Here is a 25,144-nt window from a genome sequence, read left to right on the forward strand (position 1 = left end):
CATAGTATTCCCAGCAATTTGCGTAGAAGATTAGATATGGAGAGTTATGATACTTTGTTGATAACGAATAAAGGTTTGTTTTGGTTGTTATATATCAGACTCGTTCACAGTTTACTATTAGTCACCAGTCAATACTACTAACAACAAGTAATTTTAAATTAAATCAAATTAAATTAAATTAAATTAAATAAATCTAATTAACTGATCATGAAAAATTATTAGAAAAGTTTTTAAAAAGTGAAAATTTGTAATGTCAAAGGAGAAATCAGAATCAAAAACTTCAAAAGTTGAGGTTGTATTAGTTGATTATCAACCTATTATTGAACCAAGTAATAAAGCTAAAGAGATTGGTTTTATTGTAGAAGATATAATGAACTCCTTTAGTAATACATGCGAGCATTGTGACGTTGTGGTTGGACTCGAAGTCTATGATAAAAATGAAAGGAAACGCATAAAACATCAAGAAAAAATGTTGGAAAAGCAAATTAAGTATGAGAAAAAAGTAACAGAAAAACAAATAAAATATGAAAAGAAAGTTGTGAGAAAAGAACAGAAAGACTATGAGAAGAATGTGAGAAAAATGGAGAAAGATTTGCGGAAACAAAGGAGAAAAGAAGAAAAACGAATTTTTAAAGAAAACAAAAAATGCTGTCACTCGTCAAACCACTTCGAAATAAGTTCTGGTTCCAGTATAAGTTCGAACCACTTTGAAATACGATCCAGTTCTAGTTCCAGTTCAAGCTCAAGTTCCAGTGATTCAAACTGATGTCAATAAACATCAATTTTGTCTACAAACTAAATATGTTAAATACTAGAAGTGGAATTGCGTGATTCAATTTTTATTATAAAATGTTAAATAAATAAAAAAAATGTTTATTGTTTGTAAAATCGTATGTCTCTATTTTCTCTATTAAAAAATTGTTATAAATATTAATCGATATAAAATACAAAATATAGGTGATAAGATAAGAAAAGCTATTTCTGTTGATATGTTACTTTTAAAATCATATGTTTGTAAAGAATATACATACCACGCAAATAATCAAGAACAGTAGTACCGACATAGGAAATTTTATGGAAGGGTTTTTCAATTGAGACCTTATTCAATCACTGGCTTAAAGATTTAAAGAATTGAAATAATACAAAGTTATGTTGAGGTTTGAAAATATAAGCATATAGATTATCAACTAAATTAAAATGTAAGATGGGGCTAAACTGAGACTCCGATCTTTCTTGGTCTTTAGTTTTTGTGGTGGTGTCATTGTTGATAACAACATTGTTGATAAGATGAGTAAGAAGACGGGGTGGGATAATATTTAGATTAATTGAAAATCTTAGTATCTCATTAGTGGATTGCATGAATAGAAAAAATTTACATATTATCCAAATGACTTCAAAGCTTACGACGTTTTCGACAACCGTATTTTTGAAATCGAATAGATTTGTTTAGAAATTTATTACATATCATTAACATCAGTAGAAATTGCTTTTGCTAATAGATGTTGCCATAGGTTTAGTAAGAAAACTTTCCCTTGATAGGCAAACATAACTTTCTCACAAGTCACTTATTGAAAGAAAACTTTCTCTTGATAGGCAAACATAACTTTCTCACAAGTCACTTATTGTACTAGCTTATTATATGGTGAGAAAACATGGACAATAAAGTATAGCGATAAGCAATCGTTAGGGATTTTGAAAAAAGAAGAGATTGTCTAGGAGATGTGTTAAGGATTGCGGATGATATGCTTGTTATAAAAAATACAAAAAATAGCAATAGTTGGATATATGGAAACATACCTTCTTACAGAAATAAAAATCGAACACTGAGTAGCTGGCCATAGCTTGATATTAGTAACTGGCATCAATATTGAAGGCGATTCTTTTTTAGGCAGAAATATCGAATACTGGGTAAGATGTCATAGTGTGACATTAGTTACAACCAATAGTGTCAGTTTTAGACGTAAGTCATAGAAGATATTGAATGCAGTCAAGACCGATATGTGGTTGCTATAACTAGTTAACTAAGTAAAATCAGTTAATCAGACTAATATATCAGAAATTATGGAAGTCAGAGCGAAAAGATTGAATTGGGTTAAATATTTGAGTGTATTGTAAGATTTGAATGGAGTTTAGTTTTGTGATATTTTTCGAAGCAATTTGAGTTAATTAATATATTAATAGGTTTAAACTTAAATGAAGTTTACAATCATAAAATTAAGTTAACTCCATTACAAAAAAAAAAACAAAATTCTCTATTATGAAAATTTTTATTTAATTCTGTTTAATAGCTTCCATTTAGTATTTATATTTGTATAAAATACCATAAATTAATAATGACTCATTCGACTTAATAGCTTGCGACAATAAATTTTATTAATTGGATTTCGTTCTTTGTTTATTTGTTTGATTATTTGTGATTATCTGAAGAGCATGAAATGAATGTGAATGAATGTATGTCTGAGTAATTTTATTAGCATAGCCTGTCATGTACTCTACTGTAATTTGTTTAATAATTTGATTAAATTAATATGCCTAAAATGTATCCAGACCAAACACAACAAATTACATATAAATTACCCAAAATCCAAACACGGCAATAATCAATTTTCCATAATTTCATCGACAGCTGAATTATTGGAGCGCGCCTGTGAAAACATTAAATAAAACTAATTAAGTTGACACAACAACCTGTTGGACTTGGCCCCCCAAGGAGAGAATCAGAATCACCAACATCAGAACGAAGCAGCAACACCAGTTGCCCACCTACAAGTGCTACGCGTCCACCATAAACGGTGTTTCCATGGGCCATTAATTATCAATAAGTTGTGCTCCTGCATGCAATTTGCAGTTTAGAATATGGAGTTTATCAAAATGTACTTCCCTCCGCCGGCAATCAGGATTTATTGAACCCTTTCAACATGGCGAAAGTGGTTCGGTTTTATGCATACGTTTGCATAAATCAAGTGCTTACAGAGCTGCTCTGGAGGTTGTTGGGGGAAATTATGGTGCAATTTATAAATCTATTTTCACTGCAGTCAGGTATGCACAAAGTGGTTTGTATATCAAAATGAATGTATTCACGCAGAAGAAATATCGTACACTTAGGTTGAGCACACTCCGGTGTAAGCAGTGCTCTTGCCGTTCATATCAAATAAAAAACAGAAATTATTATTGTGTTGGCTTGTGTATGGGTATACCCAGTATTTCTTTTCTAAAAACGAAAAAAATGTGGGTACACTGTGCTCTTTATTTGTCATTATAAGAGTAGCACAAAATGTAGGGGCACAATTCATTACTCTTAACCGCAGCAATTTTAAGAACAAGAATGTGGGAAATAGTGGGGGCAGATTAAAATTTAAAAATAGTGGGAATAACCAGTTTCTAAGATGTTAAATATTTACTGTCGTACTTAACGACCGGTACGAATACAAATGTTAGAGTGAAAGTTCGTTTTTTTATATTGACGAAATCTATTAATAAAGAGGAAGAATACTTTAGAAGAATAATTAGTAGTTTGAGGCAGACTTTAATATTTCAGTTGAATTTAGAGACCCTTGCAATCAGTTCATGTTCTGTTTTCTGGGGCAACTATCTATTTTAAAAAATAAACCAATCAGGGGTTGCCTTAATACTAACTGATAAATAAGTCTTATCAGCCCGATTTGACAGATTCTTAAAGGAATTGGCCAAAAATATTAGCAATGTCAGAGCAAGTTTGACTATTAAAGAAGAAATAATCAAGTCCATAATAAGACACTAAAGTTTTAATATAAAAATAAATCACTGCTTTAAGCGAGTTAGTAATGCAGTCTACATAGGCCGTGTGCGAGTTCGAGTAAATTGGGGGTAAAGTAAATTAAAATTTCGTAGGAATTTTTTGCACTGCAAAAAATTTTTGTAAATATTTATTTATTGTATTTATTTATTATTTTTTGGTTAAAAGTTTTTCAATTTATATATTTATTTATTTATCATCTTATAAAATTTTCAAAAGGGTAACAACTAATTTACCCAATGCGAAATTCTGGTAAATACCAACATTTGCTGCCATACTGACATAATTTATTATTTCCCTAAATTTATTATCAATTTACTGAAACTCGTACACGGCTATAATAACCAATATAGTATTTTACGGACAAATAAATTCCAATTAGATCATTTCAAAACTTTTAAATATGGACTTGTAGCGAAAAGTAGTTATCAGACCAATTTTAGCTTATAATATGAAAGATATTCCGGCAATAATAGCTGCTTACAAGGAATCACTGCGAATATATAAAAGAAAGGCTATGTGTAGGATTTCAATGCAAATCAAATCATGTAACATTTGGTGGAAACAAGAATCATTTTAGGAGTTTTAACAGTGCATTTCAGATTTAATTATTGTCTGACAATATTAGAAATTACTTTAGTAGAACATGTAGGCTTTGCAGGGACGCGAATGGGACTCAATATCATGAGATGAGAGTCTGCTTGGCACTGTAGCATAAAAAGAGAAAATACTTATGTGGGCATCTGATATTGGATAAAAATATAAGCCTCGGTGAAGTAGGTTCAATACAACAATTTATCGAGGAAGTCGGGCTAGGAGAAACATTTCAATGCCAAGAAAGAATAACAATAGATTTCTAGATTGCCGTGCTTAATTCTTCAACATAATAATTATAATTTTAAGGCCCATTAGCATGAAAAATAAATTATTATCTACATTTTTTTTTTAATTTTTTTTATTTTTCATATTTATTTGACTTTTTTTGGATATGTACTTTATATTTATGGTATGTACTCGTTGTAAGATTTTGCTTGAAAAAGGAAATAAATTTTAAAAATCATTAGGAGAAAGGATTATTTTTTTAACCGAGAGTCTTTTTACTAGAATTTTATGTCATTTTTTACAAATGGAGGTAATAAAATGAACCAAAGAAATTAAATTTTATAGATAAACACAAAAAAAATGCCAATAATTCTCTGAATGAATTTCATACTCTTTGTCCTTTTTTTCTCAGTACCGCACCCACTAAATCCATTTTTATGTTTATTACTGTAAAGTAAACAATTTGTTATTTACTACTTACATAAAATGGAGGCATGTAAAAGGTCGGGTAGTAAACAGGAAATAGCCATGCAAATATTGTACACTTCTCTCCTTTGGTCTTTCGGTCCTTCGCTCTATCGCCTGTTAAGCTTATGATTGATTGGCGTGCGGGGGGTCACTGCGTTAACAGAGCGTCTCTGCGTCTCTGCGCACGGCAAATTGTTTATAATTACATATTCCGTTCACGCATATTACTTCGTTAAAATATTAATTTTTATGTTGAAAAGGGCGAAATAATTCATTTTGACTTAATCAAGACAGCACAAACAGTAAACATGACATGGAAACTTATTTGGGTCAAAAATGCAGACAAGCGGTACGAAAATAAAAATTGCTTTTCAAGAATTTGCGGAAAAATTCACTAAGCGTGGCGTGAACGCACTTAAAACCTTTGCCCGGCTGTCAACGTGCCCCGCTCCAGGAAATGAAACTCAAACAAACAAACAAACACACAAGCTTTTTAAGGTATAAAAGGCTTCATTAATGCTTATTCTGTGATTAAATTGAAAAAATTGCATTTGAAGAAAATTATTCATTCGCATTTATTTTCAAAAATAATGCGAGTGCTTTGAATGCGACTCAAATGAAGTAAGTACGTAGGAAAGCAAGGATACTGCATGAATCCTTTGCACAAACCACACTCACACACACACACACTCACACACACACCCACACTCACATACGCAGCACACATACTGGCAGTGCAAATGCGTATCGTGACGTGCGCAACTATAGTATATACTATGAAGGAATGAGTAAGTTTGTCTGTGTGTGCATGTGAGTGAGTGTGTGCGTAGGAGTTACTGCGTTACCACCACTCATCCATCAATGTTGAAAGCTTGATTGCCGCATTGCAAAATTTATATTGCATTTCGCCTGACAGTTGTTGGCTTTTTATTTTAGCTCAATAAATAAAATATACTCGACGAGTAGAAAGTAAATAGGAAAAAAATTAATGAAACAATACACTAACATATATTTTTGGTCTCCAATAAAATTTAAAAACGCTGACGATTTTAGTGAAACCAGCAATTCGCAAAATGAATATTCAAAACGAGCGAAAACCGGGGAAACATTGTTAAGGCAGCAACAGGTGTAGACATTATTTGCATGTGTAAATACGAGTATTTTTGTGTTTTCCCTCATAACTAAAAACATAAAAACATAAAAAGTGTTTCGAGGAAAAATTTACTAAAAATTGGATATAGGTACAAGTTTTAGAATAATCAACACAGAACTGAAGGCTCCCTACTACAGAAAAGTGAATCATGTATCAATTAATCATATTCTGAAGGTAGGGAATGTAAATTCTAACGGAAGAAGCAATAAAACTCTATAAAGCAGGTTCTACACTACTTTTTATTGACATAACACGGCTTAGAGACCTAATCTAAACTCAGAAGGGGGAACACTAGACCCGACTGTCGCAGTGCCACATCCCTTAATATAATAATAAGATAGAAGGTAGATCAGTCCTATAGTCAGAAAATTAAATCAAAGGAGCTTACAGATTAGGTTACAGATTACGTTAGGTTGGAGTATCTTCCGAAGCTCACTTCCATACAAATAATGGTCCGTTGTGTTACTATCGAAGAGACGCTGTCTGTATAATTCAACGAACAACAGAAATTTAAATCAAAGGAGCTTACAAATTAGGTTACGTTAGGTTGGAGTATCTACCGAATCTCATTTCAATACAAATAATGATCCATTGTGTTACTATCGAAGAGACGCTGTCTGTATAATTCAACGAACAACCAATTTAAACGCAGAAGTTAGTAGTATCTAGCGAAGGAACAACGCACCTTTCAAAATTTGCGATACAAGTAGTGAGAAACCAATCGCTTAATTTTAAGATGATAGTACTGTCACATCAGTCAGAAAATTGTCCCTAAATATTTTGAATCGTTCTAGCCAACGATTAGCACTGATATAAAAGGTGGAGTACATTTTTCTCCTCATCCATAAAACCACAAGAGTGATTATCTAAAAACAAAAGTTGTTAGAGGGTAGACCAAGTCTTATTGCATGCATTTCCAATACAGTGGCCTATCATCATTGTTACTGTTTTACTAATATTGTTTTAGTTAAATCGAAGCAGCGCACCTATAAAACTTTTGTCGAATTTGAACTAGTTGAGCTTGTTATCTAACAAAAATCTTCATCTTATCCGGACTTCCTTATTAACCCTAGATATTTGTGTTACATTCCAACTATAGTCATTGCAAGAGAGATACTAATATCCGAAAAGTTGGTTTCTGAAAACAGTGTACCTGCTTAATTAAGTTTACTAGGTTTTCAGTTGCGACAGATGGTTCTATGAGTATGGATCTTTATGAATTGGATATAAACTTGCCTAGACACCTTAGGTATGTTTGAAAAGAACTGACAACAGAAGCAGTTGCAACGCCGAACAGAGATTTAATTGCAATATGGCTGTCCAAAAATTTTACGGTATTCATGTCAGAAACTGTATGGTTGAAATCTCACATTACTGTTTTATGAATAGTTAATACATCTAACACCCATTTCATTAGAAAACCTTCAACTGCTAACTAGTAAATTATTAACTAGTTATTAAAAGGGACTTGTTTAAGAGGTGACTATAGAGCCTTGATTTTGTGGTCAATGTGAATATACTAAAGTGATTATTGGTACTTAGCTTCATTAAAATATTTAATTAGTAATTGCACTGATTGACTGGAAAATGATGTGATAAATATCACTAGTAATTAATGTGTAATTAAGTTAATTTTCTGAAATGTTAATACAGTCATTATCAATAGCGTATAGTGTAATTACTAGTGGAATAACTTATATTGTAGATACTGCAAAGTTAACAGAAATCATGAAACAGCATTTTATAGCACAATTTAATCACTAAAAAAAGCAGCAGCTGTGAAACTTTAAAAGCTTCCTATATGAATTGCAAGTCATTTAATAGAATTATATGTTAATTCAATCAATATGACTTTGCTTATAGATTTAGTTTATGATATAAATGATTATAGACAAAAGTTGGCTTTATTATAATTGATGGCTTAGGATGATGAATTTGGGACAATGTTGTGTACTAGTCGTATTCTAAATAAATATTTAGTCACCCCTAAAAAAATTTAAATCACATTTCCCTGAGAGTTTTATTTTAAAAAAATGTTAGTGGTACTATCCGCTTTAAACTATTCGTGATTATTAAATGTTTTTAAACTACATTCATTGTAAGAAATCTAGATGTATAGCACTAGCACTAACCTTTTAAGCGTATATAAGTTAATATATTATATAGAAACATTAATGTCCACATTTTCATTTCATCAATATTTCTATGACACTCTTAACTGGGTTTACAGTTAAGAGTGTCAGTTCCTCGTGTTCCGCTATATATTATCTGATTAGGTTTGATATAATGGTGAAGAATTCTTAAAATCAGACAATGTCTTTAACTGCCAACTACATTGCCAGTCAATAAAAATGGCACCCTACTCTATTACCTACCTCTAATCTCAAAGCAGAACTATGAAAAAATTTAGATTGATGTTTTAGTTTATTTGGTGGCTTCATTACATAGACAAAGAGGATAATATATATTTGTGTATGACAAGAATATTTCTGCTTCTGCTCCACATTTTTTTTCGAACCTTCCTTGAGAAATTGAAGTAATTTAGTCCTAAAAAAACATTTAATTTACAATCCAAAATTGATAAGTCATTTAGCCAATGATTTGACGAAAAATATTCCTGTTTAGAATTGTAACGTAAGTTTCCGTACATGAGTACACAGAGAAGTCTATAAAGGAACACTCGCAAACACTCAATAATTTAAGGTTCCGTGAAAAATGTATGTAGCGTGTATATATAAATTTACTGAAAGTGGCGTAAATGGGTTTACCGGAAGCAATTTGTCATGCACATACACACATATACACGCATACATACACAAACATCAAATTGTCGAGCAACTTTTGCAGTGTAAATATTTTGTGTTAACAACTTTGAGGATATACGGACAAGTGGGGCGCTGTAATAAAGATGTGTTCGACGCAGTATGTTAGGTGTTGTAATTGGCCACCAAATGTGGAATCAATGGAGGAATATTGGGAATATTGCATTTTAATTTTACTGAATAAAGCCTTACTGAGCGTTTAACGTTTTGCCTCATTGTTCATATCGAGAGGCTCCTGGTTCCTGTTTTTATTCCTGGAAAATTGATTGACTTTTTTGTTATGAGTCGAAGATGAAAAGTGAAAATAAGAAAATTAAAAAAAAAATTAATTTAAATTTATTATTAGCGCAATTTTATTAAAAATGAAAATGTATCACGGTAATAATAGAAAATAATAAAAAAAAATTCTGTTATTTTTAAATTGAAGAGCTAAATTTGTTTCTTTCAATACTTTTATCTGACTTTAAGAAAACTAATTAGAGATTCCTTGGTATTTTGAGGCAACAGATATGCACAGAGATCTAAGGATCGACTCAGTAAAAAAATATATCAAGGACAGAGCACTAAAATTATTCGCAAAAGTTGATATGTTGCCCAACCCCGCTTTAACAAACCTTAAGTCCACCTTAGGATGCACAGGGAGATATTCTGATCTACGGTCCGTCATCAATTATAAGATAAATAAATGATAATAATAAATGATAATAATAGTTAAAGCTAGTGTGGGGTGGTTATAAGCCCCCAAGCCATAAAAGAGTAAAAGTGCGCTATAGCACTAACTCAAACCACAACAACAACAACAACAACTTTTGATATTTAATATTTATCGTGACACCAAATGCATTTCGAAATTAATTTTTTTTTTTATTTTTTTTTTTTATTGGAGTAACATTTCCATATAAAAATAGTAGCCGAAAAATGGGCGGACGTTTGCTTTGCTGTTGGCACTTGTTTATATTCACCTGAGCAGCATTCGAATGTTGCAAATATTTTTGGTGATAAAGTATTTATTCCTTTCGATATGTCAAAGTTGTTGAAACACTTTAAAACTGTGCAATTTTATTGTTCCGTTCGGATTCAGTTTATGTGAGCTGAATTTAAAGAGTGAATTCCAGGAATAACTATTAAAGTCACAGCAACAATAACATTTGTCTGCAGTCGAAAACATGCAAGTTGGTGAAGTGGCTGGAAAGGATCCACGCTTGCATTTATGCATGCACACGTACAGTTCAGTATCGTCTTCATACCCTTGCGGGGCAAGAGGTTGAAAACTCAATTGTAAAATTGTAGTTGATTTGGTTCCCCTATTTAGTATTGCACAGGTGAATATATCTGCATATTGCAATTTATTTGTGAGGTTGTTCATTGGAAGCATATATGGTACTCGTATTCGCAAAAGCATTTATTTGAGTTTATTGCTTTGCATGTGTGCTTCTGGAAATGCGGTGTGATTCGATGTGATTGCTGAAAGGTGAAATAAATTTATTCACAGACCGTAAGCGACCGCAACGAATTGTGCATGTACTCGGAAATATGCCATGGGAGCATCCAATACAGCGCAAACGTTATTACAGTTCTGCGACCTTTTTAATGAAGCACGTCCACAAATTTCTAAAAGCTTAGCACTTTAAAAGATTTCTAATTAATGATGGCACACATTTAAGCAATTAACTTTACATTTTGCCTCTACTAGTAGGTCATGTGTAAAATGGTTTCAAATTCACGAATTCAATTAAGAAAATATTTTGCATTTATGCTAAATTTACTTTGCACAAAGGTTTCGAATTTTATCTATATCTACTCAATGTGATGTTACAGCTATAGGCGGTCAAAGGATTTGGTACTTCAATACTGACTATATCACATCCTAGCTCATACTGTTGAAAAAAGAAGAAAAACTTTACTAAGCTTTAATGGAATCCAGAAATTCGTTGAGCACCATATTCCTCGAATCTAGCGCCGTGAGAATTCTGCTTATTTTCAAAAATAAAAAAAAATTGAAAGGAATGGTCTTGAACTAGAATAAAAAGATAATAAAAGTAGTTAATTTCTAAGTTTATATACAAACCAAAAAAAAACTGATCTTAAGGACTGCTTTAGAAAGTGGATTTACTTAGAAAGTGAAATTATGGATTGGTTTATATAAATAAAATTTTTTTTTTTAAAGAAATTTGATTTTTATATCAATCAATTTACCATGAAAGTTTTAAAGTAAACTTAAAAGGAAGAATGTAGATATACGTTTCATTTTATTTTAAACTTGTGTAAAGATTGTTTCAAAAAACTTCTCTGAGACAAAAAAAAATTGGAAAAAAAAATTTTAAGTAATAAAAATTAATTAGTAAAAAGCAAAATGTCTTTAAATCCTATAATGACTCTCTTCTCAATGAGCCTCTGCCAAAAGCGTCTTTTAAGTCTCGTTAAATCAAAATTGCAAACGCGTTCCTTTGCAGAGGATTGTAGTGGAAAGAGTAAGGTAAGACTAAATACTTGTATTTCAATTCCCATAAATATACATTTTTGAAATAATGTGTTTCATTTTATAGCTAAAAGGAATCGTATTGGGTTTGTATGAAATAGAAGAAGAAGGTCTTCAACCGGTGCTTACTAGTAGCGCTGAAAAGTTTGATGATCGCGTTAAGGGAAAAATTACTGATCTTGTTAAAATGTAAGTCTAACGTTAATAAGATAATATAAAACATGTTATTAAATATATACGTGTTGTATATTGCGTATACATATATATGATATTTTTGCATAGGTGTCAAATGAGTGGCAAAACAGGAGTAGGTCAGGTATTTAATAACATTGATATGGAGTTTCAGTCAGTAGCGCTTGTTGGCGTTGGAAGACAAGGAATAGGGTTCAACGAGCTGGAAATGATTGACGAGGGAATGGTAAGTACGGTGAAGTGAACATATTATCCATAGTCAGTACAGAAACTAGAAATTTACTTTAATATTTTTTTTGACAGTTGGGCACATATGTCAAAAAAATATTTTTTAAAATTTGGTTTCTAATAGACTTTGGATTACTGCAGTTATATTGAATTTATATGTATGGTAGTTGCATTCCATTTGGAAGCTACTTAAATGTTTATTATTAATATATTAATATTTCTGTTTTTACTATAATAGAGAGTAATCATTTTATTATATCTTAAGTTGATATATCAAACTCAGAAACGTGTCCTAAAAAAATTGTGTTCAATATATGAAAACAAATTTATTTTCGCACTATTAAAATTTGAATTATATTAGTAGAGATATCATTAACGTCATCACTTAGCGATTCCAAATAGCTTACGTTATCACTTTCTTCATAATTCTTCCTCATTCCTCTTTTCATTCGTCATAGGTTTTTGTGCTTATCTCAGTAAAAAAATTTATACCATCTTGAATGAATTTTCATTTGTTCTACAATTTTCCTCCATTAAACACTATGTATGGCTTTTCGTATTACTCTGGCCAAAAGTTTTCATATATTTATTGATATAGTCAATAAGATATCTTTTCCTGGTTCCATTCTGAGTTTGGTATAAGCTCTCTTTAGTGCAAAATTAAATGATGTCGTCAGTCTTTTGTTTACCCGAATGATACGTAGCATCTATCTGATTGCAATTAATATCAATTCTAATGTTGACCTTTTAGTGATATATTTTCAAGATTCGCATAACTTCAAAAATAATTTTCTTCTTAAATAAAAGGAAAATGTTCGAGTAGCAACAGCAGTTGGTGCCCGCAGCTTGCAAGCAATTAATTGCGGAGAAATTTATGTTGACTCAATGGAGTACCCAGAACAGGCAGCTGAAGGTAGTTCTTTAGCTATTTGGAGATACCATGAACATAAGGATAAAAAACACCGCACAATAACACCTAAATTAGAATTGTATGACCATAGCGATGTGGATGCGTGGACACGTGGTTTATTTAAGTCCGAAGCACAAAATTTAGCACGTCGACTTAGTGATACACCAGCTAATTTAATGACGCCAACTACTTTTGCACAAAATGCAGTTGATGCACTGTGTCCATGTGGTGTCACTGTTGAGATAAGAACAATGGACTGGATTGAAACCCACCAGCTCAATTCATTTTTAATGATTGCTAAAGGTTCATGTGAACCGCCAATACTTTTAGAAGTTAGTTATTGCGGTACCGCGCCAGAAGATAAGCCCATCTTGTTAGTCGGCAAAGGCATGACGTTCAATAGGTAAAGCAATACAATTATTTTTTTTTTCGAATTGTAAGGATAATTTTGTCTTTAATTTTGTCTTTTAGTGGTGCAATCAATTTGCGTCGTTGCAAAGATATGGATGAATTTCGAGGAGCTATGAGCGGGGCTGCTGTTATTGTAGCAACAATACGAGCTGCTGCTGCATTGTCACTTCCTATTAACATATCAGCAGTTATACCATTGTGTGAGAATATGCCATCCGGTATGTCAACTAAGCCAGGCGATATAATAAGATTGTTAAATGGTAAAACGATGGCAGTAAGGGTAAGTACTATAAACATATATGTATTATTTAATTGGTAATTGTATATTATTAAAGGATCTCGATAAAGCTGGTGTTGTCATAATGGCAGACCCATTGTTATATGGGCAGGTTACTTATAAGCCTCGCTTAGTTGTGGATGTTGCCACATTGGGTTACGGCGTGAAGAAAACCTTAGGCGGTGGCGCTACTGGTATTTATTCGAATTCGCATTACATTTGGAAGCAGTTCCAGAAAGCAGGTTCACTAACTGGGGATCGTGTGTGGCGTTTTCCATTATGGCAATTTTATAAGAAACTTGTAACTAGTAAGTACAAATATTATAGTAAAATATAAATGCAATTAAAGAGACTCTAATGCACAATTAGAGAGATTGTAATGGTTGAAATAGTGCACGAATTTAGTATTTTTATGGTTACCCAATTGTATGCAGACTTATACCTCAAATATTTTAACATTATTAATAGTTTGGAAATTTATTTATTACTAGATCATGTTAATTATGTAAATAACAGTTGTAAATTTACTAGATAATGTTAGCTATGATATTAGCAACAATGGAACTGGACCTGCGTCTTCATGTTTGGCAGCTGCTGTCCTTAATGTAAGTTATTATCTTAACTGAAATTTAAATATTAAAATAAGTAAAATTCCTTTTTATTTGAATGCAATGTAGGAACTTGTACCATGTGTGGATTGGGCACATTTAGATACACGAGGTGTGGGCATGTTAACCAAATTTGGTACCATACCGTATTTGTTGAAGGATCGCATGACTGGCCGTCCTACGCGTACCATGGTACAATTCCTATATCAATTGGCTTGCCCGGATGCAATGAAGCTCAAATAATGTACGTTTTATTCTTAATTATTAAATTTTTAATATCAATTGATTTTTTAATGCAGGACCAGCTAATTACAAGTAATATTCTTAACTAGAGTCCATTGAACCCATGTCTGTTAAGTGTGGTATATATGCAAATTCGTTGTCATTGCAAAATGTCTGAGCTTAAGTAGAAAAAAGCGGTTATTATGAGGAGAGAAAATCATTAATTATTCCTACATTACTTAATATAAAGCCAAAAAAATTTTTTGTTACATTTTATGCAAAATTATAAGTTAATTAAATTTTGGTTATTCAGCAAGTAAGTGAAAAACTATCAAAATTATATTTTAGAACATTTTTTGAAACATATATTTAATGTGTAATAAAATGACTTTTTATATATATAAATTCTTTAATTTCAAAAAATGCAATAATACAGAGGTGAACTACAAAAACAAAAATTCAATTTATATTATTTTAGTTAATTTAATTCTTTACAGCTGTTTCGAGTATTGCCAAATACCCATCATCAGTGGTCTCGGAAATAATTCTTATATTTAATTACTCGTAAATAATTTTTTGAGACTGCAAGTACCAGAAATCGAACTCAGGTCCTGCCAAAGTTGATGGTTAGAGTCAGCGCTCCTTAACCAACTGATCTAAAGCCGTACTTGACTTTTATGTTCTCATATTTTTCTGGAGTTTTGTTACTTTGCTGTGAAAGTTTTATTAACCAATTCACTTGTTGTGTTTTTATTAGAACGAAATTATAAACCAACTGTAGAATAATTGAATTAATTAGTTATATTTTTATTTTTAATTGTTAAATTTCAATACAATTCTGTTTGTAGAGGCATTGTTTATTGCATGATTGATATATTCTTTCATATGTATAGAACCTAATCTAGGAACGCAATATTGGGAAATTCATACTAAAAAAGATGGTTAATATATTTAAATTTTATTTTTGAATTTAATATATATGTATATATATATTTGTTCTCAAAGTTTCTTTGTTGCAATGGAAAAGTCGAATTCAATTTTGAATATTTTCACAACTTTATTACATGTGCTTTAAATAGATAGAAAGATATTTTTTGGTAAGTTTGCAACTACGTTATGTTACCTTTGCGTTTATGTTCACACCTGAATATAATGTTTGCAATTCCGCACATTTTCCAAATTTCATAGAACATACATCATTCCTTGTAATTCCATGGAATTTTAATAAATTGAGTTATATTACAGTGCGCAACTGACAAAGTGAATATAAATTATTTTGACAGCTCAGTCCGCATTTATCTGGCAGACATGCAAAACCAGCCAATAATATCTGAAATCGTTTACCCAAAAAATTTTTTACCAGAATATTTTCGCCTATTGTGAACGCAGTACTCACACATGCAGGGAATTCCGCAAATAATTTTATTTTGTTCCCAATTTTAAATTTTATTTTTTTTATGAACATTGAATATTATTAGATGTGATTTTCCTGTTAGTAAATTAACATATGTTTCATTGGAAATGAATTTTCATAAGAACTTTTTTTATTAGATTTCATTTATTTTATAATTGCTTTTAAAATAAAATAAAATTTTAATAAATTTTAACAGCAGTCGTTTCATTCGCTTTCAACGCCTCTTCACATTGCACGAATAATTTATACATAAAAAGCATAATATGTTTTCATATTAATTTATATTATAATATATTTATATTTTAATTTAATTTTTTTTTAAATATCTAATTATACAAATATATGTATGTTAAAAATATATAAATTTAATATTCATGAAGCTTTTACAGATTATGAGTTGAGTCAGTGCATTTGAGCACTTTTACTCTCTATTAACTGCGAGGTTTCTTCTTAACCCCTCTCTACGCCTGGATTGGATTATTGTTTATCACTTCATCAGACTAAGCACTAATTGACCTCAGATCTGCATACCTCCCCGAGGAACCTGTAACCATTCTGAGATTTGATATTGCGGTGTTGGTAAGCCTATCAGTTTTCGTAAATAATTCCAGGGCTCTATCCTTTATGTATTTTTTGATCGGATCAATCTTAAAGTCCCTAAGGATGTCATTCATCCTAATGTACTCTGAACGCTACACATCCATATAGAAGTGACGGTCGAATTATTTGGTTATATAAAAGCTTTCTGTTCTTAGTATTGAGATTTTCATTTCAATTTATTATAGAAAAATTGATCTAATAAAACCTTTATCGAAAACAATTACTTATATATATATATATAGTGGGTCGTTGGGACAGCGCACTGTCCAACAAGTGGCCCCACTGAAGTGAAGGATTAGTCGAAGTAGACCACGAAACGACTAGGGTCCTTTTATTCTCGGATGTTGTTATTGAGTTAAAGCTGGAGTGGCTTCCGTTCGCATAACTACATCTTTTGTTAATGCAAGCAGTTCATTTAGCTTGAGGTTTCCTGCCAAGTCGTCACCAACCCAATGGTGTTCCAAGACAGTCTTCCTCCTACTTGCCAGTGCTGGACATTGACACAATATATGCACCACTGTCTCCTTTTCTTCTAGACATAGTCTGCAAGTGTCTTCCTCAGCAAGAGTTATCTTTCTGAGCTGATACTTGAAGTTGCCATGTCCAGTAATTAGTGAGGTCAGCCAGCTTAGGGTGCTCCGCGAATAGCTAAGCACCTTTATCGCTTCTCTGGCCCACGGTTTTGGTAACATGAGTTTGGTCTGTCTACAAGTGCTCAACTCTCTCCATCTATTAAGATGAAGTGAGGTTATCCACTTATAGACATAGGCTGCCGAAAACAATTACTTAATTGTAAAACTAAAAATAATATTAAGAATTTTTGATCAATATTTAAACTAAAATTAAAATATTGACAAAAGTGAATAGTAATAAAGGACGAATAAATTTTTTACGCAAACTTGTGTATATTAAATAATAGATTAATAAAATAATAGAATACATAATATAATAATAATAGAATAATAATAAATAATAAAAATAATAGATAATAATGTATTAATTAGTAATATAAAAAAAATAATACATAATAAATAAAATAATAATAAATAAATAAATAATAGAATAGAATAATAAAATACATTTTTTTTCATATAAATAAATATGAGAATTTACTCACAAAATATTTATTCTATAACATAAATAGAAATATTTAGATAACTCTAGAGTCAGTCTTTGTTGTTTAATTCATTAAAAGAGTCCTCGTTCTGTTGAGATATTATGCTTCTGTTAATGAAATACAACGATTCTGTATAAGAATTATTGTAGATAGATATTGTCGACATCTATTACTGAATTTGAATTATTTTTAACGTTAAGTTAAATAAAAAACTGTTTAATTGAACATTTTAAATGTAGTCACTAGTCAATTAATTTGTAGTTTATGGTCTAGAAATAATGTTATAAACAGAGTATATTTTTTTGATTATAAATAGCATTGTATGTAAACACCTACTCAAAACGATCTTAAACATAATTAGCAGTGGCATATACCGAGTGTAGGTAGATACAATATTTGATATTATTATCCAAAATCTGTTTATGAGTAAATCTATTTAAGTATACAAATGAGATTATCAATTAATTACGAACAATTAAAAAGTCAATCAAATGGTAAAATGTGTAGTGCTTTATAATTAATTTCTAGGAAAAATTTAAAAAATTTATTGACGTAATTAAAAATGAAATTTCACGATTGGAATAAATAAAATGCTGAATATAAAAATAAAAATGTAAATTATAAATATATCTCATTTAATCTATATTTACAATTAATTTATGGCATTTAATAAAAATAAAACATTAATTTAACATTATTAAAATTTATAATTACAAAATCATTAAACAATAATATTATTAAATTAATAATATTAAATATTATTTAAATATATAATTGAAAACTAACTATTTAGGATTGCTAAAAATGTTGATACTAAGTTGAAATTGTAAAATATAAATTAAAATAATATAATTAATTAATTAAAATTAATTAAAATTTTGTTTTTGTAGTTCACTGTTGTTTTTCGAACTTCTTTATAAAATATAAAATAATTATTTTTGAAATTCATTTCAAATACTTTTTTCAAGGAGTTAAGCACCATGAGCCTTTATATTCGCTCACAAAAAGGGACTTAAATGAAGTTAACATGAAATAGAAAATGCGGTATCACTAAATTATAGAGGTTCGATTTGATAAAGATGTCTGTCGATTTTGTGAAATGGGCACCGAATCGAAAGATGCTGTAATCATTCTTTTTCAGTCTACAGTTAGAAGATAATACACTGTAAACATCTGAGAATAATGCGAATATTTATAATTACAATACGTAAAAATGGATTTCCAACTCAACGCAAAACTTTTCATTAATATGGATTTAATAAAATGAGTATTAAAAAATAATTTCCATTTTCTTGGCAAAGATGTATAAAAGATTTTTATATGTAAAAAAGACAATTTGTCAAAAATATAAAAGAAAGCACTGACCGTATTTTTTGCTAATGGTATAGCAAAACTTCACGTTGTTGGTGGTTGTATTGTGGATCCATACAAGTTCTATTAAAAGAAACTTTACACAATACTAATCCTTGTGTTAAAAATCAAGGTTTTATACTATATACTGTATATCTGCCCCCTGCGGTGAAGGGATTAGAGTATTCTTGAGATAAGGCATGCGAGATAAGGTGTAAATCTATTACTACGGAGGTCAGTAGCCCGCAGCTTCGTCTATACTGTCCAGTTGAGGTTGGACTCGTAGTGGCTGTGGTTAATATCCAAACTCACGCGGGAACAATGATTTCATTCGATGTGGAGTTGCGTATTCACCACCGGGTGCTGTGACCCAAGGATCAGCAGAGGTAGTAGGTAGGACTCGCACAAAACCAAGTTTGAAGTTATGTTTTGCACACATTTCTTCTTACTTATTTTTTAAACTTACGCGGGAAGAATGATTTCATTTGGCGTGGAATTGCGTATTCAACACTGGGTGCTGTAATCCAAAGATCAGCAGAGGTAGTAGGTAGGCCACGCATCAAACCGTGATGGAAATTATGTTTTTCACACATTTCTTCATTGGTACCGGCGAAAATGTCTTTTGAAATTTCAATAAGGCGTTAATTGATACTTTGTACTAATACGTGTGTTTTTTGAGCACCGTAGTGTTAAGCCCTCACGGCATAGAAAGTTACGTAGAATAACAATAGGGATCCAAATACTGTAGATTTATTCTGGTCGCACTGCATTTTTCCTCAAATAAATAAAAACTTATTAGCCAGAGAGTAAACATTCACTGCCGTAATTCTATAGATCTCAAGGGTCGTGTAATTTTAAAGGGTTGTATCAAGGTTCATTTCCGAGAATCTGTTTATGTTACATGTCGATATGACACAGATTTAAATTATCTGGGTGGGTAACGACCATACAATTTAAATTTTAAGTTTAAAAATCGTATTGTAAAACTTAAAATATAGTTTGGCCATGTGTTCCTACTTGTGAAAATTGTCAAAAAAAAATTATTGCCATTAATTTTTTTTGGCAATAAATGAATTATTCATTCGTTACTCATACGCACCGTGGTACTTATTTTGAATTCCGTACGTTTTTAAAATAATTCGTACATCAATATTAATATTATTTTATTGTATTTATGCTATTGTACAAATCACACCCCCATTGAATACACATATAATAGCACAGCTTATATTTATATTGCAAATTTATTTTCGAGACAATTTAAACAATAAAACAAATAAAAAGTTGCGAAAGTTTATTGAAAAAATTTACATAAAATATATTTTTTGTTAAATTGACAGCTAAATGCAGCATTTAAAATTACAGTGGCTTATGTAAATTTATATGAAGGTAAATATTTAGATTTATGGTTGTGAATAAATGTACGTTTAGCATAAAGTAAACGTGACTTATTATTGTTGAGCTTCCAAAAAAAATAATAAGAAATTCACACACGTGTTGCAAACTTTAGAGCAAAAATGTGGAGAAGTAGGGGGCGGGATTCATAACTGAAATCGACAGGTGGTGTTTATGGCATTTCCAAATCCGGTAATATGGGTTGATGAACTGTTTATTAGGAACCACAGTTACACTAGTTACCACACTTTTTTCTACTTCTTAAGTTGTTCCTTTTTTCGGGGTGTACACGACACGACACGACAAGTTCGCAGTTTAATAAAAATATTAGATGTCAGGTACAAGCACGTCGCCCAACTGGCAAAAGTTGGTTCACACATTTCCTGAACTGGCGTGAAAGAAAGCGTTTTTGAAAATTCTTTAAAGGCATTAAGTTTATGTACATCACAGCGGAAGCGGAACAAGAAATGACAACTTCAGAATTGTGCTTTTGTGGAAACTTCTGTTTAAGCCAAATTGCTTTAAGCCTCTGCGAGTGAGCATATATTTTCTTCATAATTGAATTCGCAAATATAATCGCAGGAACATACAAACTTAAAGCAAAGTGCAGAATTCTTTTCTGTTCTTCGTGGTTCTTCGTGGTTCTTAAGCTCTAAAGTTAAACGAATTTAAATCTCACTTTTTTACATTAATTTTCGAACCAATTGTGGCAATAAACTTTTTAAATGTTTTGCGAACTTTTTGTTAGGGAATTCAACTTTATAATAACTTAACTTAATTGAATATTAATAAAATACTTAAATTGATGATTAAGCGGAAAAAAATTTGAAGAAAAGTTTTTTAATTTAATTTAATTTCTTGCAGTCTGCAACCTAAAAATAAAGAAAATGGAGACGAAAACAACCCACAAGTAGTATTTGGCATATTTAATTATTAAAGTATAAAAATAGATATAATTAGACATTGATTAACTAAGAAATGGAATTAAAATAGAATTTAAAAATAGAACAAATTTTTATTTAAATTTTGTTAGTGAAGAAATTTAAATATTTAGTGCTGTGTTGGTGAAGGCAAAGACCAACAATCTACGGCAAAAGTGGTCGAGAAAGTCACACAACAAAATTAATGCTGCAGTGGAGTAGTTCAGAGTAGTTGATGCTTGAACTTGACGAAATCAGCACTGTAGTGTAAGATAAATAATAAAAAAAGATAAAAGATAAAAAATCTGCAATCTGGGGCAGAATTAGTTCGGAAAATTTAGGTTGAAATTAAACTAAATTCAAGCTACAAGTAGAGATATATAGATGCCCAGCTGAGCTGTGATAGAGATTGAAAAAAATTGCAATCTGTGGCAGAATTATTTTGGAATAAATAGTTTCAAGTTAAACTAAATTTAAGCTACAAGGAAAGCTAAATAGATGCTCAGCTGAGCTGTGATGTTGATTGAAAAAGTTTTCTAGGTGAAAGTAGTCTAGAAACTTTAGTTTTCTAGCAGATTTACAGCAGCAGTATTTTGGAAAATTAAGGTTTAAATGTATAGATGTATTATAGATGTGAATATAGATGTATTTTCAATTGAGTAACGATGGTAATCGAAAACTTTAAGCATCATCTCAAATGAGCTCTAATCTACTGCAAAAATAGTTACAAATTGAACGAAATCACAATGAATTGAAGGCTGCAATGACCCATAAAAATATTCTTAATTGAGTTATGATGTTAATCGAAAACAATTCTAATCTACAGCAAAGCTAGTTTGAAAGGTAATAAAAAATTGAATTAAATCCATACTGCAATCGACTTTAAATAGGTGAACAGCTGACCAGTGAAGATGATCGAAAAACATATAATCTTCTGCTGAAATAATGTCAAAAGTTAGGGCTTAAATTGAAAGATATTCACGTTGCAATGAAAAATAAAGATATTCCCATCCTAAATTCAAGCTCAAGTCTTTAGACTTATAAGTTCAAAAAACAAGATTTTATTGATGACTCTAAAGACTCTAAGGACTCTAAAGAGCGAAAGAGGTACTACACTTGCTCAATCACGTCTAACTGCCAAATATTGTTTTTGCTGATGAAAGATATTTCCAACTTAAATAATTTGCAAACAAACAAGAAGACTCTAAGGGCTCTAAAGAGCAAAGAAGCTACTACTTTTGCATAAACACGATTAATTGACGAATATTGTCTTTGCTGATGAAAGATATTTCCAACTTAAATAATTTACAAATAAACAAGTTGTACGATAATTTTAACATTTAAATAGCCATAAAAGGGAATCACTACTATTTGTGACGTCTTAGAAGGACATGAGATTCGATGGTTCTTTTCCATTAATATATTTGGAGTTCGTCATTCGGGTTAATGTTAACTTTAGCCATCACATATTTTTTAAATCAAACTTATGTCCCTAAGTATTCAAGCATTTTGATATAAAGAGAAGTGACATTTAAAAAAGATTCTGCGTGCTTACACAAATCATGCGTTACCCAATACTGTCGAAGAGGCAACGTTCCATACTTTATTTAGATTATAGTTATGCCTCAATGATCGGTTTTTGGGCAAAGGACAGTTTACAGGTCAAGTTCAGCGTTAAAAAATATCAGTGTGTTTATTTTGCTTAAGAAAGGTCTTTTTCTTTGAAAATATAATTTTAATAATATAACATATATTTGTCAAGAGTCTGACCCTTTGAAACATTAGTTACTTCAAAAATTTGAAATCAATTATACAAACCAACAACATTTACTAACAATATTTTTGTAACTTAAATGTTCCAACAAAAGGTTATCGTACTACAATAATATCCTGCATGTATATGAATACCATAAATTACTATATCTATAGACTCGGATACTTTAACTATACGACTATGTAAACTACAGATACTCAAGTGCAACACTATATGATTTTAATTAAATATAAGAGTGTGAATACATATAAAATCAATAAATTAAAATCGCATTTGTATAAAAAATGCTGAACCCTTCACAAAAGAAGCCATAATTAATTTGGAATCAATTCGTACTTAGTGACTTATTAGATACAAGGACGGCGTACAGTTTTAAGATATCATAAGTTCATGGATCTCTACTAATGCAATTAAATTAAATTAAATATATTTAAACTTTTTTCTTCCATAAAATGAATTTAATATAAATTTTGTTGGAAAATTGTGGATTGCTTTTGTTTTAAGTTCTGAGTGTTGCACTGAAAACACTCAGTCCGACTTTTATAATTCAGTATAGAAATATAAATATTTTAAGTAGATTCGTTGAATCTTTTGAACTCGTAAAAATTGCAAAACTTAAATTTATTTTTATTTTTGTTAATAAAATTTTATTTATGGCAGAGCTTGTAAATATAATAGTAAAGCTTGCTTTATGAAAATACCAGAGGTGAAAATACTACTAAACTTTTACTAGAGAGAATTTTTTTTCAATACGATTTAATGACTTATAAAAAGGGATATTCATAGGATAGTAAATAAGATGAATAATATGACTGGATGTAAACTTTTGTAGGTTGAAAACTCTTTTCCAAATGTCAAGATAATTAATTACTCAATTATGAGTGTTATAAAAAAAATTTAAATCTTGTGGGATTTTTATGATTTAGTTCTAATATAAACACAATAAGTGAATTTGTTAATAAAACTTACACAGAAAATGAACAAAACTCCAAACTGCGAAGTCAAGTAATGCTTTGGGTCAGTTGCTTAAGGTGCGCTGACTCTGAGCTTCACATTTAACAGGGTACGAGTTCAATTTCCAGTACTTGTAGTCACAAAAAAATTATTTATAAACATTTAAATACAAGAAATATTTCCAAGACCACTAACGATGGGTATTTGGCAACACCTAAAACAGCTGTATGTATGATCATCCAAAATTTAAATTGTTTAAAATAATATAAAAATAATGTTTGTTGTTGTAGCTCACTACTGTTCGAAACTTTTTTATTTATTATTTTCTAATAATTAAAATTTTTAGTTTTCAGCAGTTGACGAGGTGCCGCTACGATCTATGTAACAAGTAAATAAACATCTCCTAAATCTTTCGAGTGACGTTACTATAACAAGAGGTATAAAAAAATTTGTGACATAATGTCACATTGGGAAAGAGGTACCCAAACTGAAATATGTTGGTTGGAAACCAAAAGTGACAATTTCAATTAAATCCAAAGTGTAACATTGCTATGATAAAAGATAGGTATATAACTTTGTGACATAGTGTCATATTGGGAGGAAAATCTGAAATGAGAAAAATTTGTGTGATCTCATGATCACTTTTAATTGAAGTTGGAAACTACAATCAACTGCTATTATTTATCTTGAAATCTGATATCTCAAGAAATAATTCGATCAATTTCTACTATTATCTAGAGCTATTTGCTCAAAATATAAACATTGATCTAAATCGGTTACGAAACTAAGGTACCCAAAAAGAGTCGGACGCTACCAAAAGTCTGGTTTCATAAGTGTAGAGAAGGACGTAAGGATATAAGAAAGTAATATGTGCATGAGAAGGATTTAGTTATGGAGAAGTGATCAGTGTCAAAGCATTTTAGGTCGAAAGTCTGTATCGTTGTTATATATTTAATGCTTTAACTCCTAGGAGGAGCATATGGCAGTATCGTTGTTGGTTCTATCAAATTATGATTATGTCATTATTATAATATTTTAATAGATAAATTAAAGAATATAAGGTAGCTGTGGTTATTTATTTTATTAACAACTCCTTTTGGAATTGACATGCAATTTAAAATCACGTCAGTATTGTGATTTAAAAAAAAATTTTAATTTGTTATTGTAGATTCCAATAAAATTATATTTTTTCGATTTTGTTGAATTTTATATCATTCTATCTGTTTGTTTTTATTTTATATATGGGTCAATTG

The 25,144-nt window shown here is 30.5% G+C and overlaps 2 protein-coding genes across 3 annotated transcripts; both read left to right on the forward strand.

Annotated features, from left to right (window-relative positions):
* Positions 1–250: 250 nt before the first annotated feature.
* Positions 251–766, forward strand: LOC119667134 (corepressor interacting with RBPJ 1-like). Its single transcript, XM_038076422.1, has one exon. It carries the CDS (start codon positions 251–253, stop codon positions 764–766), a length of 516 nt encoding a protein of 171 aa, XP_037932350.1.
* Positions 767–11,297: 10,531 nt separating this feature from the next.
* LOC119671551 (cytosol aminopeptidase-like) lies at positions 11,298–14,727 on the forward strand. 2 transcript variants are annotated; one of them, XM_038082245.1, is made up of 9 exons: positions 11,298–11,516; positions 11,587–11,708; positions 11,802–11,937; positions 12,747–13,252; positions 13,321–13,540; positions 13,596–13,845; positions 14,069–14,142; positions 14,215–14,389; positions 14,451–14,727. In XM_038082245.1, the coding sequence occupies exons 1-8, from the start codon at positions 11,394–11,396 to the stop codon at positions 14,386–14,388; spliced, it is 1,605 nt and encodes a 534-aa protein (XP_037938173.1). In that variant the 5' UTR covers positions 11,298–11,393; the 3' UTR covers position 14,389; positions 14,451–14,727. The 2 variants fall into 2 exon arrangements, with proteins under 2 accessions (XP_037938173.1, XP_037938172.1); XM_038082244.1 differs by having other exon boundaries at positions 14,445–14,457.
* The last annotated feature ends 10,417 nt before the right edge of the window (positions 14,728–25,144 follow it).

The sequence above is a fragment of the Teleopsis dalmanni genome, chromosome 1 (genome assembly GCF_002237135.1).
Source record: "Teleopsis dalmanni isolate 2A chromosome 1, ASM223713v2, whole genome shotgun sequence".
In the NCBI taxonomy this organism is placed as follows: domain Eukaryota; kingdom Metazoa; phylum Arthropoda; class Insecta; order Diptera; family Diopsidae; genus Teleopsis; species Teleopsis dalmanni.

Excerpts from the sequence above, each read along its gene's own strand:
- LOC119667134 (XM_038076422.1), top strand. The coding sequence starts at position 251 with ATGTCAAAGGAGAAATCAGAATCAAAAACTTCAAAAGTTGAGGTTGTA.
- LOC119671551 (XM_038082245.1), top strand. The coding sequence starts at position 11,394 with ATGTCTTTAAATCCTATAATGACTCTCTTCTCAATGAGCCTCTGCCAA. Across the intron at positions 11,709-11,801 it reads ATTACTGATCTTGTTAAAAT|GTGTCAAATGAGTGGCAAAA; the intron begins GTAAGTCTAACG and ends ATTTTTGCATAG. Across the intron at positions 13,541-13,595 it reads GTAAAACGATGGCAGTAAGG|GATCTCGATAAAGCTGGTGT; the intron begins GTAAGTACTATA and ends ATATTATTAAAG.